Here is a 20704-nt window from a genome sequence, read left to right as displayed (position 1 = left end):
AGAAGCTACTTAGACCACAGGGCGTTGCCACGTACAGGATTCGGGGGAGGTGATATCTCGAGACACCGGCAGCTGCTCACTTAGAGCCTCGGAGAGTGGGGAGCAGCCCCCATGGACCCCTCTGGTTCCCACGTGTGGCGCTGAGGTCGGGAGCCTGAGAAGACAGCACGGAGGGAAGCCCTGTCTGCGGGAACTACCTCACACTAAGCAAAATCTCAACAGAAAGATGGATGCAAATCAGAAAGGAAGTATGTTCATGTACAGAGGAAGAAAAACTGCCACGGAAATGAAACATGTAGATACCTGGTCGGGACATATTCAAAAGTGAAATAAACTTAAAATAGACACTAGGCTAAATGTTTTGGGCGGCGTTATTTCCCACACGTCGGGAAAGCCAAATGCTAACCAGAATTTTGCTTAGTGAGAGTAAAATCTGAACCAAGTGAGTGAGTTAGTGGGCTGATGCCAATGGTAACTGTCATCGAGTTAAGATAACCAATTCATTCTGGGGTGCCAGAGACTTTCCCAGTTTGAGTGCTGAAAGTTGTACGTTCTGGGAAATCCCCCAGTCCTGGGGAAACCAGGATGGTTGATCACCCTCTGTCAGGTTATAATGGCCCAGAGCTTCTCTCTCCTCTCTTTAGAGGTTTACCTCTACAAAGGAGTGGACATCCATGTCATTGGGGTGCCTTCTCTCCTGGACAGCGCTGAATGAACTCTGGCAAATCCCAATTGTTTTATAGTTCTTCCTTATTCTCCTGTGCTTCCTTCCTATATCTAATGCCACAGATTCATCGTGAGACTGTGAAGCAGACCTACAGATTGTCTCCCTTGATACCTTTCCCTCCTGCGGTGCGCCTTCCTGCTCTGTAGTGGTGGAAACCTACAAGCATCCTGCAGACTCGCCTGCAGCTAGGGCTCCTCACGTGACTTAGAGTCGGCCAGGCCCGTGCACTGATGTGAGTCTTGATGGAGCGAGTGGGCAAAGCAAGCTGTTGGCCTTGTGTAGGGAGAGTAGGCCTTCTGGCCAGTGCGATCGATGGCTTTTATTCTGCTAAGACCAGCAGGAGCAGGGCAGCTTGTAGACTCAGAAGCTCCCTGATCATGCCAGAGGCATGGTGCTTCTGAGGCCCTGCTGGCTATAGCTCCCAGTTCTTTTGAGAAGTTCAGGCTAGATTGTGTACCTTCAGCCCTCTTAGTGATTTTAAGAGCTATCATAACTCTTCTTTAGCATAAATTAGCCAGAAGACCCTGTAGTTTACAAGGAAACACAGACTGATACAGAAGGTAAATAAGATGCCTTCACCAACAGCTTAATATTTGCTTCCTGGATGCTGCTTTGGAAAGAACCCTGAGGCCTCATCCAGGCTCAGTGAGCAACGCTGCTCTGATGGACTGGGGGTCTCTGTTAGGATACCAAAGGGGGAATAATTGCAGTTTTGCCATCTGTGGTTAAGACTATTGACAAAACCATGTCTTTCTTCTTTTGTTTTACAACAATACTGTCATCTTAAAGGTATCTTCTACTAAGGTGTTGATTTTGTGAGTTTAACACTGGAGATCAGAAATTTTAGACGGATTTCTTTAACTTTAATCTTAGAAGTATAAGCTACAATTGTATTTGATATCAAGGGTTGAATAATTGTTGACATAAGTTCTTGAAGAATGTAAATGTTCTGTTGAAAATCTCCTGCTCAGCAAAGATAAAGAAGATGAAAAAATGTTACATTCTAGCGAGTATTATGTATTCACTATAAAGATCTATATATTACAGTATTTATATAGTACATTTAAGGAGTGTTGTAAAGAGTGGCTAAAGAGAAGGAATGAAGATCTTACTGAAATTTAAATCTCTATTCTATTTCTTATACTCATGTACTATTTCCTTTACTATCCAATAGTTTAGAATAAAATTTTGTTTAATCCTGTATAAAGGTTGTAATATGTGCTTGAAAGAGGAAATTGTATTTGTTCCCTTGACCATAGAATATGACTATTAAAGGAAACTGAATCTTCTCACTTAAACTATGAATGAAGTTATCAGCCTTGCATTATTTTCTCTTCCACTATATACATTGCTCATTTCTCCTGTTAGACAGTGAGCACTTTGGCTGACTCTTCTTATGTCTGTGAGAGCATTAATCAAGCCACTCAGACATAATCTAAATACAACACACAGCATGATTTCTCTGACAGTTCTTAGAGTCTGGGGTTCCTCCTTGATTCTCCCTTGTATCACCTCCACCTGAAAAGGCTCATCTCTCTTAGGAGGGGTTTTCTCTCCCAGGGAGATTTTTACTCTCTAACTCAGAGGGCCCAAAGGTGAGGATGTAGTGGGGATGTTATAGGCCATGCAGCTGCTAGCATCACATTGCCCAGGCATTGCCTGTTATGACACCCTGGAGTCTAACGTGGGTGAAACTCCTGTGCACCCAACCCGGGGCACAAGGACCAGAAAAGGAACTTTTGGAGTTGAAAAGAACTGGAGACAAATTTCAGTTTCTTACTCATTTCATCAAGAGCAGGTGTTCTCCCTATGAGTCTTTTAGTTGCAAGCAACAGAAATCCACTATAAACATTATCCGAGTTTGTTTTTTTAAGCGAGGGGGGAGTATTTATAATAACATGTTACAGCAAATGTTTCAAGCAGGTCTCTGAGGAGAGGACCACCACCAGGGACCTGGGCAGCAATCAGTCAGACCCTGCCTGGTCTTCACTTGCTCTCAAGGGTCACAAAATCTAATCTGGGCTTCTGAGTACTCAGCTGCCCTCCTGGCCTCGTGGGCAGCGTGTGGCACTGGAGTTAAACCAGGGGAGTGAATCCTGACTGCACCCTTTCAAGCTGTGTGACCTTGGAAAAGCTACTAAACCACTTGAGACTTGAGTGTCCCTGACCTTGGATGAGAACAACGACAGCTCTGACCCCACAAGGTTGTGGTGAGGATCAGATGAGCTCATCCATGTGAAAACAGTGCCAGCACTTGATATTTATTAGCTATTAATCTGGTTACATCCTCTTTTTTCTCTCCGTGGATTGGTTTTCTCTGCTTCACTGGGCCCATGTCCAAGCTCAGCCAGCCCACATGGGGACCTCACTTCTAAGTCCACACGACCCCCAGCCAGGCCAACAGCCAGACGGCACAGGATTCTCTCAGTCCCCAAACCAAAATCTCAGGAGAATCTCCTTGGCTGGACTGTGGTCATGGAGACAGAGGAACTCAGCTGTGGAGGGTGGCATTGCATGTGTGTGTGGGCACAGTGGTGGAGGGATGGGAGTGGAGGGGGCCATGGTAGTTCTCAAAGAAAAAAAGGGTGTCTTTATGGGCTGGTTAATCCTCCCCAAAGGGGTGAGCCCAGAAAGCCTGCATTTTGTAATCTTTCGTGATAAAGAGCCAGAAAGGCCTGGGAGTTCTCCCTTCCTCCAGGGCGGCCCATAACTGGGAGTGTCAACTGCTGGTGAGAGAGCCTGAAAGCCCAGCAACCTTGCCCTTGAGTGGGGACACACCCTGAGGCATAATTCACCCTCCAGAGCTCCCCTAGAGGATCGGGCTGAGGCAGGTATTTGACCTGAGATGGCGCTTTTCTTGGGTTCTTTCCCTTCTCTGTCCATCTTCCCCTAACGTCCTGGCTTCCCTGGGAACATTTCCTTAATAAATCACTTACACATGAATCCTGCTCTCGGGACCTGTTTCTGGAGCTCAATTTAAAACAATCCCACAGATCAAAAAATGAGTCTGAACTCATTTGTGAGCCATTAATGAATGTAACTGATGTCCATGGGAAAGGGATTCTTTCCATCCTCTGAGGTTTGGTTTTGTTTCTCACTCTTGCATTCTTCAGCAGGTCCCACCCACGGAGAGAGGCTGCTGGAGAGCCCAATCTCTCTGCCTTCAGAAAATGATCTTCTTTCAAAGAAAACAAGGAGGAGAGCCACTCTGATTTGAAAAAAAAAAAAAAAAAAGAAAGAAAGAAAAAAAGAAAAAAAAGAAGGTTGGTCTGGTACGTGACCTGATCTTCTTTGCTGGCCCCCTTCCTCCCGCCAGCTGGGAGAGCCATTTTAACTTTCAGAAAAATAGACTCTTCCTGCCAAGTCAAGCTGCCCGTCTGAAAGCTAAACATGGGAAGGCCAGTAAATGAAGGCAGCATAAGAGGTGACATTTCTAGGACAAGCTGCCACCTTAGCTGATTCTTACATAGTAATACTCCTAATGCCTATTGCACGGATTGCTACTGCTGGTTATGAGGATGAACACTTCGAGTGGATTTCAATGAGAACGGTTCTTACATGGAGAGATGATACAGGGCTGGCTGTGTCCTAGGCCTGAAGTCAAACAAGCTTCAGGACTGGCTCGCCTTTGGGCCAGTCTCAATGCCAAGCAGATAAGACAGTCCTTGGCGTGGTGGAATTGGGCTGTCTCTACTTCCTCTTCCCACTTCAAAATATTCTGGCCACCTCAGCTTGACACTGAAGACTAAAATCCTACTGCATAAATCCACCTCTTTGGGCTGAAAACATGTCTATTGTTAAAATGTAAACCTTTTGAGGGAGGTAGCCCTGTTCCCTACCCAACCAGACACAGTGTAGTTAGGGGGCAAAAGACACAGTTTAAATAATTACCGTTTTAAATTAAACCAGCAATTAACTAAGGAAGGCAGTATATCAGACCGGTTAATGGATTTTACTTTGAGGTTTAGATCTCAGACATGAGACCTTAGGTAAGATTCTGGAGGGCTCAGATTCCTGATCTGTAAGATGGGGATGAGAGCACAGACTGAGCTCTTACTTTGTCTTTAGGGGTGGGGCTAAGCCCTTTACGTGGATTAGTTAATTCCGTCATCATTACAAACCTAGGAGGCAGGTACTATTATTATCTCCATTTTGCACACCAAGGCACTGAAGCTCAGGGAGGTTAAGGACTTACTCCAGGTCACACAATTAATAAATATCTATCTGGTGGGAGCTTTTTGGTGACTAAATGAGACAAAGCTTATTAAAAACTTAGCATATTGACTGAAGCTAAGAGAAAGCCCTGGATAAATGTTAGTTCTTAATGATGATAATTTAATATTCAGGATTACTGTTATCTTACATTTGTAATTTGGAAGGCACTAATCTGGATCATCTTTCTAACCCACCATACCCTAAGAGGACAGCACTGTTGACGTGAACCATCTCTGAGAGCCCCAAGAATCTGAAACATCCAGCTACTTCTTGATGCAGTTGGGAAAAGAAAATATTCACATGTATCCTTAAACCCAGAGAGTTATTTTTTTAAAAAGCAAGTATCCTCGGTGGACAGAAGGCAGCAGATTGGGGTGGGGAGGGAGAGAGAGAATAGTCGTTTAATCATCTGCCCCAGTTCTTCCCGAAAGGAGGCTCGTGTGCTGGGAATGCATAACCAGGCATCATGGGCCTTTCCACCCCCAAGAGCTGCCCACCTGTCTCCAGAAAAGCCATTAGCATTGCAAAGGAGCTGTTTTACAGGTACTCAGGGAGAATGCTACATATTTCCCTCCAGTCCTTGCAAAGGTCCTGCGGCCAAATGAGTTAATCAGAACCACCTCCTTCAAGCCCTGAGTGACACCCAGGCAAAGGGCACAGGAGAAACACAGTCACTGAGAAATGCCACCGGCCTCCAGCCCACCTACCAGAGAAGTAGCACCTGAGGGGTTAGGACCAGGGCTTCATATGCAGGAAGACACCCATTCAAGTTTCTAGATCAAATGGATGGTGTGACCTTGGGCAACTTAGTTAACTAGCTCTTTGAGCCTTGGTTTCCTCATTGGTAAAATAGGGATGATAAAACCTTCCTCCTATCTTGAAAGAAACAATGTATTTGAATTGCTCTGTTGTACACCTGAACCTAATATAATATTGTAAATTAGCCATCCCTTAATAAAAGAAAAAGCAATGTATAGTGTATGCTTAGCAGAGTGCCTGACACCTAGTAGAGTTTCATAAATGTTAACTATTGTTAATAATAAGTATTCATTGAAAATATCTCTGTGTTAGGAAGTGTGAGCATAGAAATATACAGACCCTGACCTCCACAGCTTATGTACTCAAAGGGGAGACAAGACTAATCACATAAAATGATTGGCTATCCAGCGTGTGCTCAGCTGTTTGGTGTGATGAGGGTTCAGAGAAGAAAGAGGTGGGTGCAGACAGGTGCAGGTTGGACGTGCCCAGGAGGTAAGCGATGAGGATGCTTGGGGTTTTGAAAGATGTAAAGAAAGAAAAAGCTCAATGGAAGCCAGCACAGCCTGGAGGAGAGGCATGCTGGGTAAACGGGGCAGGTGGCAACTCCAGAAGGAAACAGGAGCTGCTTTCCCCTCATGTGAGCTATCCCAGCTGAGACCCAGAAGCTGGTCTCAATGGTGAGGCAGATCCTCTGACAGGAGTCACATGTCTACCACCCAGCACTCAAGGGTTCTTCAAATCACAAGCCTCTAAAAACCAGCACAGGAGCTGAGAATGATGGAAGCCACACTCTGGAATGACAGCCGGGTACAGGTTTCTCTAAAGCAACAATACATACAACAAACTGCAGATGATACTGCAAATTTCTGATGTGAATCGCTCATTCATTTCCAATATAAATTGATGAAAACTCTTAGCTGAGTGTGATGATCAGATTGAACTGTCTGGGCTTTTACTGTTCTCTGGCTTTCCAGTTCCTACCACCCCCTGCGTCTGAAGTTATTCTACTGGGGGATAAGTTCAGGTAAATGCTAAAACTATCTAATTACTCATCAAAGAAAATTCTTCGTTTTGGCATAGCACTGTAGGTTCCGAGTACTTTGCAATCATGTTCCTAAGGAGTTCTTGCTTTCTCTAATAAGCTTTGCAAACTATCAGTCTCGGCTGAATTTTTATCCTGGGAAGGATTTCTTCCTTTATTTGCCCAATTTTGCAGCACTGCTCTTCAGAGCACTTTTTTCTCCCATTTGCCTCTTTTCTCCCCTAGTCACTGATGGGAGATGAAAATGAATTTTGGTATTTCATCCTCTTGAAGGGAAAAGTAAATTCTAGATGGGACTCAAGTTCCAAATGGTTCTCTTTTTGGGCAGGAACACAAGTGCCACGTTTCCTGGGTGATGTCGTTGAATAATAAGCTATCTGGCTTCATAAGTACTTCGTAAAAAGTATACAGGGCTTCCCTGGTGGCGCAGTGGTTGAGAATCTGCCTGCCAATGCAGGGGACACGGGTTCGAGCCCCGGTCTGGGAAGATCCCACATGCCACGGAGCAACTGGGCCCGTGAGCCACAATTACTGAGCCTGCGCGTCTGGAGCCTGTGCTCCGCAACAAGAGAGGCCGCGACAGTGAGAGGCCCGCGCACCGCGATGAAGAGTGGTCCCCACTCGCCGCAACTGGAGAAAGCCCTTGCGCAGAAACGAAGACTCAACACAGTCATAAATAAATAAATAAAAAGAACGTGAATTTCAAAAAAAAAAAAAAAGTATACAGTAATAACAATGATTATTATTATTGGACATGTGCCATTTTCAGAATTCACTGTAAGTTCCATAGAGTTGCACCTGACTTCCTGGGCACTTCAGCTGGTGGGGGCAGGGCAGCTGGGACCCACTGTTGCAATAGTCATAAATGCTCTGGTTACTGGGTCCCAAATGTCTCATTGAACTTCATACTTAATAATTTTTGTCTACCCAGAGGGCAACAGAATGTTTGTTCCTGGACTGTGAGGCCACTGATATTTTAATTTTTTTTCTAGGGAAATATTAGCCTGAGGATTTGGGAACATTGTTTCATTGCCTGGCCTTATAAGAATGTGCTTGATCTATTTTTGTGAAGGCAAATTAACCCTGGTCCTAGAATTTTTTCATGCAAAAGGGATAAATGAAAGTTTTTACTGCTGAAGAGGTTCCATTCGCCTGAGTCAATTTTAGCTACTGAAATAATCAGCTCTATAAATGCCGTTTTAATGGAAACAAGGGCTTCCCAGGTCCAGCTTGGATAGGTCCAGGCCTCCAAAAGGAAAAAAAATCCCTTCTTTGTTCTTTTAGCTGGATTATTATTGGGCAGGTCCACCATCCTTTATCAGATTATTAGTAACACATGAGGCCCTTTCAGCAGGCCTATGCCTTTCAATTGTATGATAGTTGTGGTAACACATAGCAGTACAATCCTCCCATCTTGGTGTTTTAATTATGTAAACAGAAGAATAAAACTACCCAACTTCCCATCCTCCCATAGACTGAGGCTGAGGAAGACACTAAGAATCTAACCCTTACAAAATGACATTTCAAAGTTAAGGGACTCTAGCGTTTGTGTACCAAAGGGAGGGTCCATTAAGAGGGAAATGGCTCAGACACAAAGCTCTTTCTTATGCCCGCTTGTCCCAAAGATGCACAATTTGAAAAGAAGGTTTGGACGGGAGCGGGTGCGCGATGATATCAAAGGACAAGAAGTAACACTGCTTTGACCCATAAAGCAAAGTCTGAACTCTGCTGTTTAGCAAGTTAGGAAACTATCCCTTCCTTCTGAAAATTTGAAACTGCTTTTTCCAAAAATAAACACTTGTCCCTCGATGAACGGTGGGTTTGATTCAACTGTAACCTGCATGTTTACTCAGAGGAAGCTCTAAGTGGACTGGGTAAGAGGCCCACCCCTGCCCTGGACATGGGGGTCCTTGAGGCCAAAGCGGCAGGGCCTGCAGGTCTTGCAGCCGTAAAGCTGGTGTTGACCGCGTCACTGATGCCCTCGAGGAATTACTGAGTAAATATTTCGGACTGGAGGAAATGCACTACCTGGGAACAGGCGTGGTCCTGGGTCCGTTTCAACGGGTGGGAAAGGGTCCCCTAAATGGTGGGTGAGGGATGCCTGGCTGATATCGGAAGCAGGGTGTTTAATCTGTCTCCTCTCCTACAGTGAAGCCTGGGATCGTGCGCCACTCCAGGGGCCCTCCTGGAAAGGATTTGATGCCTCACGTGTTTTCCCACCAACATAGGGGAAAGCCATGTTTAGCGCACAACTTTTAAGTTTTAACCTCCTGCTCCGCTGTTCCCTTAATTATCCCAACACTGGGGTGAAGTGGCCGTACCTTCAGTCTGCGAGGCGGTGGCGTGGAGACCGGACGACAGGGGTCCCGTGCCCTACGGAGGAGCTGGGGAAGACGACTGCGAGCTTCCGAGGGACCACTGAGCCCCTCTCTTCCCAGATACACCAGAGGAAGAGGGTTCTTGAAAGAGTGAGAGCTGCTGCTTGAGTTACTCTGAAGACATCACTGAGCGAACGACATCCAGCACTCAGGCCACATCCAGAAACCCGCCGAAGGGGTCGGTCTCGCGGGCCGCGAGGTTTGGATGCGCGCCTCTTCCGCCACCTATCGACAGCATCAGCTCATTGCAGTTTCCAAAGGGCCCTAGGCTCCCTATGAAGTGGACCAATTCAGGATAAGTAGTCGTCCAGGAAACTTAAAACCATTCAAGGCACATTTTTCTGCCTTCAAATTAATATAGATTTATTGAGTCGTCAGGGAAAATACATATTCTTAAAATCTGGATGGCTTATTTTACTGAGTAAATTAGCTCTGATTTTCAGCTGCCAAAATAATAATATATTGGGAGTAAGAGGTAGGCAGAGTTTTGTTATTGTCTTTCTTACATTAGCTTAATGCTTTAGAATACATAATGTATTGTGTATTTTTTTGTTGTTGCTGCTTTTCAGAAAAAATGATCACCCTACAGGTAATGAAGGACTTTTTAGAAGAGGAATAGTATATGAGTAAGATTTGCAAGCAAGAGAGTGTGTCAGGTCTGCAGAATTAACATTATGGAGCTCCATGGGGAAAGAACAAATGCAAGTATAGCATGGGAGACTGTCCATATGTTTTAGCAGTCTGTACATTAGCTGGAAGATTGAGAAGGTGCTACCAAAAGCCCAATTGTTCATATTCTTCGATTCAGTAATCCAACTTCAAGAATTCTACCCCGAGAAAAGAATCCCAAAATGTGAAAAAAGTAATATGGATGATAGTCTTTATAAGATTAGTTAATGCTCAGCAACAGAAGAGTTATTGTTCATTCAAAATATGGAATATTGCAGACATGAAAATTATCTTAACACAGCAATATTAAAAAATGCATACCCAAGAAGATATAAAATAGTAAAAATAGAAATATCGAATAAAACTGGAAAAGAATATTTAAAATATCAAAACTGAGTTAGAGGGTGGATTTAGAGTCTACAATGCTATGTATACTAATATTTATGTTTTCCTAATTACATGATAAATACAGGAATGCTTTCTTGTTATTACATTTAAATTATATAGAAATATATTAAGACATGAAGGATCCTGTTAATAGATTGATGTAAGCTCTCCAGATCTTCTTCCTTGGAGTTACACACACACACACACACACACACACACATTACTATGTGTAGTGTTATTTTTTTTAGAAACTTTTTTTTTTTTGGCCACACGGCTTGCGAGATCTTAGTTCCCCCACCAGGGATCAAATCTGGGCCCTCTGCAGTGAAGCACAAAGTCCTAAACACTGGACCGCCAGGGAATTCCCTGTAGTGTTATTTTAACATAAAAGTCATAATATTGTATTACTTGCAACTTGATTCTTTTTAAAATCTGCATTATAGGTCTTTCTGGATCAATAGTATATATTTACTATTTATATTGTTTTTAACCACTATTGAATGTGATCTATTCTAATACATTTAATTATTTCACAATTGATACTTATTTCTTCTCATTTTAAAAATGTTAAATAATTTTGCAAATGAGCTCTCCTGTATAGTTATCCTGGTACAGCTTATTAATGAATTTAAGCTTCATTTATTCATTGGCCACTTGTATTTCCTTAGAGAATTTCCTATTCATATCTCTTGCAAAAGTTTCTATTTCATTGTTTACATTTTAAAAATTTATTTGTTGGAGTTCTTTATGAATTTTAGATTTTTACTGAGATTTCACTGAATTTAGAGATTGGTACAACATAAAATATTTCCATCCAGAGCATAATATCCCTCCCTATTTGTTCTAGTTTTATGTCCCTTGACAAAATGTTATTGTTTTCTTTAGATCCTGTACACTTCTTGTGGGAATTTATATTACATAAGGAAGACATTTTTGATGGCTATTTACATAACTGAAATACTTTTTAACTGAAACAGTTACCAGCTCCAGTTGAAACCACAGCAGTTTCTTAAACCTATAATGATCTGTCAAATAACTCAAAGAAGTATAATCATCAGCCTATAATTTGCTTGTATACAAGGGAAATCAATCAACAGATTGTTTTCATGTCCTCTTAACACACCAAAAATGGGATTTAGATACAAAAAATAAAAAGCAGAGAGAGAGAGAAGAAAAACCACAGTTTGGGAATAGTAAACTGTTTTCCTTTCTTTGGCAAGCTACTTATTACCTGGCAGTAAACAAGGAGGCCAAGTGGGGTATCCAGCTTGGGCAGCTGGGTCATCAAGGAAAATAATTCCAGTTACTTAATGGTCCTTCAAAATCTTTAGGCATTTAAACTGTGACGTCTTCAAGACAGGTTGTCTCCACCGTGTCTATTTTTCCCCTCCTTCTGCACCTCCACCTCCGTTAGGCCAGGTCTCAGCATTTCCCTCACTAGAATCTCTTAGATCCTTAACGGACGTGGAAATAAAGTTGCTGATAATAAATTTTTCCAAAAGCAAGTTGGAGCATGATAAACTGATCTTAAAATTCTGAAGAAAAGATGTACAAGTATAGCCTTGAAAATTTTCTTGGCTTATCATTTACTGAAAAGGGTGTTTTCAAATATCTTTGATTTGAATTTTTGTATTTCTTCTTTTAGTTATGTTGTTATTTGTTTTATACATTTTGAAGCTCTAATTATGTGCATATAAACTTAGATTTTTATAGCTTCCTGGTTAACTAAGACTTTTTACATTATGAAGTGTTCCTCCTTGTTTGACTTTAAGATAGCTATGCCATCTTTTTATTAGTATTTTCATGGTATATATTTCCTCTTTTTTCTTTCAAGCTTTCAGTGTACTTATCTTTTAAGTATGTGTCTTGTAAGCAGTGTTTTTTCAAATCCAGTCTGTCAAACTGTCTTTTAATGACAGCATTTAATCCATTTACATTTAATGCAATTATTGATATAATCTACCATCTTGATTTTTACTTTCTACTGTCTCATTTACATTTTTTTTCTTTAATTGGCTTCTTTCACAGATTAATATTTTTAAACTATTTCATGTTCCCTCTATGACCTTTGTGGTTACACATTCTTTTAAAATTCCTTAAGTGGTTACCCTAGAGACTACAAAATGTATTCTTATCAAGTGTGTGTCAGTTATCAATTTATTGGCTCTCAGCTTTAAATCCACTCTTTATTGCCGGCTATGCAAAAAAGAATTATTTCTCTTTTGCTAGCTAGTATGAAGCTTTGTCTGTAGAGGGCACTAGAGGGGCACTAGAGAAGGAAAAGGTTTCTGTTCTGGCCCTCCTTAGTTTCTCCAGAGCTGGGCTCCTGAAGTATGAGATGAGCAGCAGCGCCCAGCATCTAGCTGTTACTCTGGGACCCTTTAAAGTGGCTTTAGGATTGTGCAGCTTGCAAGTCACCTCCCCAAGAATGGCTTTCCCAGCATCCCCTTGAGCGGCTCTGAGCCAGTTTCAAGGCATTCAGCTTGTCAGCCTTCTTTGGAATGGACAGATGCCTATTCATGGCATAAGGAAAACCAGTTCCTAATGCCAAGATTACCTCTGTGGGTTTCCTTTTTCTCCTGATTTGATAGCAGTGGAGATGGTGGAAAGTGGTTACACTCTGGGTATATTTTGAAGGTAAAGGTGACGGATCTGCTGATGCAGTGGATGTTAGAGCAAGGTATAAAGAATGATTTCATAGTTTGGGGTTTAAGTCATGGAAATGAGATCTGGAATATGGGAGAGGGAAAGAGGGCGGGTGATGTGGGGTAGAAAAAGAAAGGGGGGGGGGTGATGTGGACACAGGTAGAAAAGAACCATCGAAGATGATTAAGGAGAGAAGTGAGGACAAGTAGGGTCAATGGATTGAAGGTCTTGGTAATATCAAAGAAATGCTGGAGTGAGGGTATCAGACGGCAATAACTAGGAAGACAGCAAGAGAATAAACATAGGCTTGGTGGCGAGAAAACAAATTTGTATTTTAAAATAATCTTTTATTTGCTCATCATATACATTTTAACACATATTCTGTTGATATACATTTATTTTTTGGTGATAGTTAAATAATTTATAAAATATATGCATAATGTAAATCACAAAATCACAAAATATATGCATAATGTGTGAAGTGAACCAGAGCCATCAAACTTCACTGGTGTTCATCTTTATGAGAATTAGATAATCAAGAGATTTAAGGAGATAAATTCCATCACTGGATTCTTGTATCTTCAGAATTAAAGAGGTAGTATACATAATCAGAAAATCAATTTTGATGTTCAGATCAATGAGGGGTTTGTGTTACTTGAAACAGCAATATGTAAAATAGAAATGTAGTTAACAATCACATATTCCTAGGCATAATGTGATAATCATGGGAATATCATCAAAAACTACAGACATCAGCAGAAGTAAATTAGTTGCCTATTTTAACCATTGCAACAGCATTTTCAAATGTTCAGAAGAGGATTTCCTAATTTTTTCAAGATATGGGTCTTTATTGTTGATTATTCTATCGATTTTGAAAATTATTGTCTATAAAACTCATTTTATCACTAGCTAGTGTTCATATTTTTAGTCAAAGATACCGCCATTTGTTAGAATTTATAATTTACATTAAATAACAGATTGTGTTACCGAATTAAAATACTTTCAGTCCCAACGGAAGTATTACATTTTAGGGTAACCTCTGCAGCCTTGTTTTGGTAAACAGATGATTTCAACAAAGTTTTTTGAAAAATTGAAAACAGCTCATGAACACTTCTTACTCAATTAGATTCATGGACTCTGTTTGGGGAATCAATCTATTAAGGAGCAAAATGTCTGTTTTTACATTCTCCTTTTTAAGTTCCATCTTAATTTTTCTCTTCCCTATTTTCTTCTTATTGCCTCTCATTTTTCTATGTCTCTTCTTTCTTCTCTTCTTCTAGCTTAACTTCTGCTCCCCCACCCCTTTCCTTTTTCTTCACTGTCTTCTAGGAAACCTTTTCTCCGCCCGTTCTATTTCTTCTGTGCTTGGATTTACATCTCCTGTTATCTTTCTTTTCCACAGAGAAGTTGTTCCTATTGCATTCATTGGTTCTTTTATAAAAAATTATTGACGGAATAAGTAAAATATTAATAATCTGGCTATGTAGTGATCCAACAAACGTTAAGATATGTGAACATTTCACAAATGCGACATGTAATTATCCACTGCTGATGTCAATAAGGCATGGTCTCTTTGGTATAAGCGTCTATGTTCAAGATGTAGCATCAGCAAATACTTGAATTTTTCATGTTGCTTGGTATCCCTGTGAACTAAAGATATTACTAATGAGCAACAGTATGAAACTCATTTTAATACTTTTTCTTTTTTTATTGCATTGGGGTGAATTTTTATTTTTAGTCTTTAGTTCCGGTTATATAGTCTATGATGCTTTAAGGTAAAAGAGGATCTAAAGCTGGAATGTAAACTGGAATTGACTCTCCTCCCAACTTTTTACAGATTCACCAAATGACTGGTTATAGGTCACATAACTCTCCTATTTATTTCATAAGGTTGTTATAGTCAACATTTATTGTTGTCTTACCATGTGCCACTCACTCTTCTAGAAGGGCCTTAATACAACACAACCCTGTGAGGTAGGTGCTATTATTATATTCACTTCACAGATGAAAATCTGAGACACAGATTCCCCAAAGGTCACATAGTAGGTGATAGAACCAAGATTTTAACTCAAGAAGTCAGTTTCCAAGTCTGAAGTGTTGACCACCGTACTATTGCCTCCTTGATATTTGACCTTTTTTCAGATCTGCTCCATCTCCAAGACCTTGGACTTGGCATTCTCTCGTTCAGCTGCCTCCTTACCTTTAATGCCTCCTGCTTTTTCGCAACTACTGAAGACGCTCAGCATCCCCATTGAGCCTCTTAACTCTCTTTATTCTCCCAGGGCCACTCATGCCTCGTTCCTGCTTTCCCTTCCTTCTCTGTCACACCAGGAGGACTTGCCATTGCTCTAATCCACCTTGTATTTTTCTACCTTTTAACTTCACCCACTCCTTCTGTCTGGAATATTCTATCATCGCTCCCTCCATTTCAGCTTATTAAAAATATTCCCCAACCTTCAAGGTGCTCTCCTAACGCCCCCTCCCTACACCCCTGAAATACTACGTTTTCTGTAATGTTCTTCCTGGTCATTGCAAAAAGTCAGATGTAATTTCTCTCTCCTCAGTATTCCCAACACTAAGTTGGTACAACAAATATAGTGCTTACTAAGTCTGCCTTATAATCTAGTTGTATGTGAATTCCTTTCACATCCCTTCTAGCCTATGGTAACTTAGAAGATCTAGGCTAGAGTATGGAATAAAGAACATTACAACTGAAAAGAATATTCTATTTAGATCCTTAATTTTACTGGTAAGGACACCAAAGCTTAGTTTAAGATGTAAGTCACACTGACAGTTAAAGACGGAAATTCACTTGTTCCTTCCTTCCTTAAATTCATATTATGAATAATACTGTGTGTGCACAGAGCACTGTGCTCAGTACTAGGGTTACACAGGCAAAAGTGTCTACTTTTAAGAAATTCAGAGTCTACTGACTGGAAGAGACAACAGATTATTACAATACAACGTGATGGGATAGCTGTTCGTGGAATAAATAAATGCGTGAGTCAAGGAATTTACTATCTTTGTAGTAATATTATGTGACCTTTCCAGTAACAAATGTATGGAAACAGGTTTTGTAGTTCAGTTTATAAAATCACATCCCGAGTGGTGTAGGAAGGAATGTCAAGTCTGGTTTGTGTCAGACAAGCTGATCTCCATCAGTCTGAAAAAGAGAGGGGTCTACTGAAATGAAGAGGTGATGTTTTCCATCGCACTCTGTTTTTAGTTTTTCTCCTTTCAGTTTTGGTTGCTGCTTTTCTTTTTTGTGTTTATTTTTTTCTTCCAGTGTTTCTGTTTCTTTTATTGAGATATAGTGGACATACAGCACTATATAAGTTTAAGGTATACAGCATAATGATTTGACTTACCTATATCATGAAATGATTATCACATTAAGTTTAATGAGCATCCATCATCTCATATAGAGACACAATTAAAGAAGTAGAAAATATGTTTTCCTTGTGATGAGAATTCCTAGGACTTACTTTCTTAACCACTTTCATATATAACATAGAGCAGTGTTAATTGCATTTATCATGTTGTATATTAAATTCCTAGTGCTTAATTATCTTATAACTAGAAGTTTGTACCTTTTGGCCACCTTCATCCAATTCCCCCTCCCCCTCCCCCCCATCTCTGGCAATCACAAATCTGATCTCTTTTTCTATGAGTTTGTTCGTTTGTTTGTTTTTGAAGTATAATTGACCTACAGCACTGTGTTAGTTCCTGTCACACAACATAGTGATTCAATATTTCTATACATTTCAAAATGATCACCTCCATAAGTCTAGTTATGAAATGTCACCACACAAAGATATTACATTGTTATTGTCTACACTCCCCACATTGTACATTTCATACCTGTGACTGCACCTGGAAGTTTATTTTTAAACTGAAGTTTGTACCTCTTAATCTCCCTCACCCATTTCCTTCCTCCCTCCACCCATCTCCCCTCTGTCAATCACCTTGTTCATTCTCTATAACTGTTTCTGTTTTGTTATGTTTGTTCATTTGTTTTGCTTTTTAGATTCCACATATAAGTGAAATCACACAGTATTTGTCTTTGGTTGCTGCCTTCCTTCATATGTTCAGGATTTAGCTCTGAACACTCACTGACCACCTAGGATAATTTTTGTCTTGTTTATTAATTGGCTGCATGTTCACCTCAACCAGACCAAAGATCCCATGGACTTTGGGCTGGAGGCACTCACTACTCATTTTATTTACTTGTTTTTAAACTTGAATGTTCTTCCTGTAATGTTAGCTCCTCTCATTCCCCCGAAAGTCAGGTTTTCTGACAGGCACGGTGCCTGCTTAATTCAGATGCCAAAGAGAGTGTGATGGGATGGATATAAAGGTGTCTCCCAGATCTACAGGATGCTTTACCTGGGAAATCTCAGGTCCTCTCTACCCGCAGTACATCAGGAAGGACTTCCAGTTGGGTGGTGTTAGGGGGAGTTTTATTTGAAAATGGTTCCAAAACCTGTAAAAGAGATAAAGCAGAAAAATATGTTTTCGAAACTTCCATGCCTATTGTTTTGCCAAGATGTGTTGGGTACCTGGTACTCAGCTCTCCCTGAGGCAGCATTTTCCTGTACTGTTTCAGATGTTAATGTAGCTTAACATTTCCAGTGTGTTGAATGCAGTCCCTTAAAACATGACAACTGTGTCTTATTTTTATTTTTCTGGGATGCGCCTTGCTTTAAGGAATTCTTATATGTAAAAATATAGATTTGTATTCTGAACACAAAAGGACCTGGTATTGGTGAAGGTGCAGGTAAATGTGTTGTACATTATTTCTGGGGAGGTGAGCTGGCTTCCTAAGAATGATTTGGCAGCGTGTAGCGAAAGTCTACACACTGAGTGTGTGTTGGATCCAGCAGCTCCACTCCTAGGAATTTATCCTAAGAAATCACTATGAAAGTGTGCAAGACACACCTACGTGTTTATTTGGCAAAACATCATTTCAAATAGTGAAGTTAGAAACTTACAGGGTGGATCAAAGATTGTTCAGTAAACATGCAGGAACAAAAGTATGTACAGTATTATCCCAGTTTTTAAAATTTTTGATTGATTCATTTTTAAATAAATTTATTTATTTATTTTTTTATTTATGGCTGCGTTGGGTCTTCGTTGCTGCGCACAGGCTTTTTCTAGTTGTGGCAAGTGGGGATTACTCTTCGTTGCGGTGCGTGGGCTTCTCATTGCGATGACTTCTCTTGTTGTGGAGCACAGGCTCTAGGTGCACGGGCTTCAGTAGTTGCAGCACGTGGGCTCAATAGTTGTGGCTCACGGGCTCTAGAGCGCAGGCTCAGTAGTTGTGGCACACAGGCTTAGTTGCTCCAGCAGCATGTGGGATCTTCCTGGACCAGGGATCAAACCCGTGTTCCCCTGCATTGGCAGGCAGATTCCTAACCAGTGCACCACAGGGAAGTCCAGTATTATCCCATTTTTATAAAAAAAAGTGCATGTGAAGAAAGATTAACTAGATACCAAAGTGCAAATTGCTCTCTCTGGATGATGTGATCATTTGTGGTTTTAACTGTTGTTTTTTGTTTTGCTTTTGTATTTGAAATTTTTTTTCAAATTTTCTGCAGTAGATATGTATTAGTTTTATGACCAGAAAAATATTTAATAAACTCATAAATCCCATTTTGAAAGCAACAAAGATAAATTGGGTTGTGACTGCTTTCCAAGATTCATTATGGGATTCTCTTACATTTATGACCTTTGCTATCAAAACAACATAAGAAAATAGGCTTCAGCACCAATATCCCAGAAGCTTCCAAGATGGAATTATTTTTTTAAGAAAAGTAACATTCGAATCTCCCCCAAAGTTGTTACATTTCCTTTTTTTCCGGAACAAGAAGACACGTATAAGTTTTGTTGAAAATGAACAAAACCTGTAATTTTCTACCGCTGTTAAAATGTTTGGGGTTGATCTGTGTGTCCCAACACTAGGGATACCAAAGATATATTAATGAGTAAAAAATGCAAGTTACAGATGTACTAGGATTACATTAAAAAACAACAGCAACAATAACCTTCCCTCCCCAACTATCTGGGACGTTTTATTGAGAACAGATATATTTAGTTAAATGTTGATGTATTCAGAACTAGGCCTGGGATGACACACACTGTGCTGTGATCAAGTGTTACCCCGGAGAGCGGGCAGAGAGAAAGACAGGAGACAGACAAGGTTTTCTGGGAAGTGTGGGGGAGGGTTCTTTCCTGTTATTTTATATACGTCTACATTCTTTAAATATTTTAAAAATCATTTCAAAACATTCAAAAAGAAATAAATAAAAAAGAAAATTCAAGACATGCCTGTGCCTGGGAGCTCAAGGCAGAAGCTAGATAGTAGGCTTTGCTTATTTAAAATTAAATTCCTGAACTTTTCAGAGGGTCAGTGGTAATGATAAGAAAGTATTCTCCCTCTTGCCGATTATTTTGCAAATATGAAAATGGCAAATGGGCCCTTCTGACACTTCAACTCAGATATTCCAACTATAGTCTTAAAGACATATACAGTTGGGTTTTGTTTTTGTTTTTGGCTGCATTGGGTCTTCGTTGCTGCACACGGGCTTTCTCTAGTTGTGGCGAGCGGGGGCTACTCTTTGTTGTGGTGCGCGGGCTTCTCACTGCGGTGGCTTCTCTTGTTGGGGAGAACAGGTTCCAGGCGCGCAGGTTTCAGTAGTTGCAGCATGCAGGCTCAGTAGTTGTGGCTCAGGGGCTCCAGACGCGCAGGCTCAGTAGTTGTGGTGCATGGGCTTAGTTGCTCCACAGCATGTGGGATCTTCCCGGACCAGGGATCAAACGGGTGTTCCCCTGCATTGGCAGGCGGATTCTTAACCACTGTGCCACCAGGGAAGTCCACATATACAGTTTTGCAATGAGAAACTTACGTGGTTTTGAAGTGTAAGCAGGTAGAGACTCGCAGGGCCATTCCCCTTAACCAACTGGTTCACCAAATTCATGCTCAGCGTTGGGCACAGGCAAAAATTTGTCATGGGAAATAACTGTCTTCGATGATCACATCTTTGCCACATAAAACCCCCTCCTCATTCTTGTCTTGGCCAAACACACCCTTTTCCTCTCATAATGTCCTTCCCTTTCCTATACCATAAACCACTTTCAGAAAAGACTGAAACATATTTGCATGAATATAGAAACAATGACTCTTTAAAATGTTATTTTCCTAACCAGATTTGCTTTTTAACACGTTAACAAAGAAATAAAGCTCTAATGGCGGAATCTCACACACCCATCAAAATCTGGGGGGCATAGTCAGTCACCAACTCTGCTTATATATCCACAGCATCCTCTGCAGTGGCCTAGAGCACGACAGGCATTTTCAGACTTACAGATGATGGTATACGTCAGGATCCCGCTGCAGCCGGGTTTGGAATCCTATATACAAGTCATCCCAGAGCAGACCATTCTTCACCACGTGTCTGATGACATCAACCCGGCTCCGAATCTGCAACAGATATGGAACAACTAGCAGGGGTGACACAGCCAGCACTGAGCATCGGTACTGACCCCCTGTGTCCCTGAAAGAAGCAGCTGCCTATAATGGCAGGGGTCTGAGGAGTCAAGGAGAAAAGCCTACTGAAGTAGATATCACAGGCGGAGGGGGAAAGAGAGGCTCCTGAGTGCAGTAGAAATTGAGGGAAGGAAAACAGGAAATGGATCAGGAGCTGGGGTTGGGGGGTGGCGCAGAGTGGCTGAGAGCACAGACAGAATCAGATTTCTGGGTTCAAATCCATGGTCTAGCTGTGTGATCCTGGCAAACAATCTGTGCCTCAGTTTCCTCATCTATAAAATGGAGATAATAGAACATTCCCCACAGGATTACTGTGAGGATTCACTGAGTCAGTG

General features: G+C 41.1%; 1 protein-coding gene across 1 annotated transcript in view; it reads right to left on the bottom strand.

Annotated features, from left to right (window-relative positions):
* Nucleotides 1-13209: 13209 nt before the first annotated feature.
* Nucleotides 13210-20704, bottom strand: part of LOC102997685 (cytidine monophosphate-N-acetylneuraminic acid hydroxylase) — a 269255-nt gene continuing 261760 nt past the window's right edge. Inside the window, exons 16-18 of the mRNA XM_057554267.1 lie at nt 20188-20303; nt 17210-17306; nt 13210-14473 (exon numbers count right to left, since the gene is read on the bottom strand). Coding sequence (XP_057410250.1) covers nt 17231-17306; nt 20188-20303 — 192 coding nt within the window. The 3' untranslated portion in view covers nt 13210-14473; nt 17210-17230. The remainder of the gene's footprint in view (nt 14474-17209; nt 17307-20187; nt 20304-20704) is intronic.

Source organism: Balaenoptera acutorostrata, chromosome 10 (genome assembly GCF_949987535.1).
Source record: "Balaenoptera acutorostrata chromosome 10, mBalAcu1.1, whole genome shotgun sequence".
NCBI classification, from domain to species: domain Eukaryota; kingdom Metazoa; phylum Chordata; class Mammalia; order Artiodactyla; family Balaenopteridae; genus Balaenoptera; species Balaenoptera acutorostrata.
This window is presented reverse-complemented; position numbering and strand designations above follow the sequence as displayed.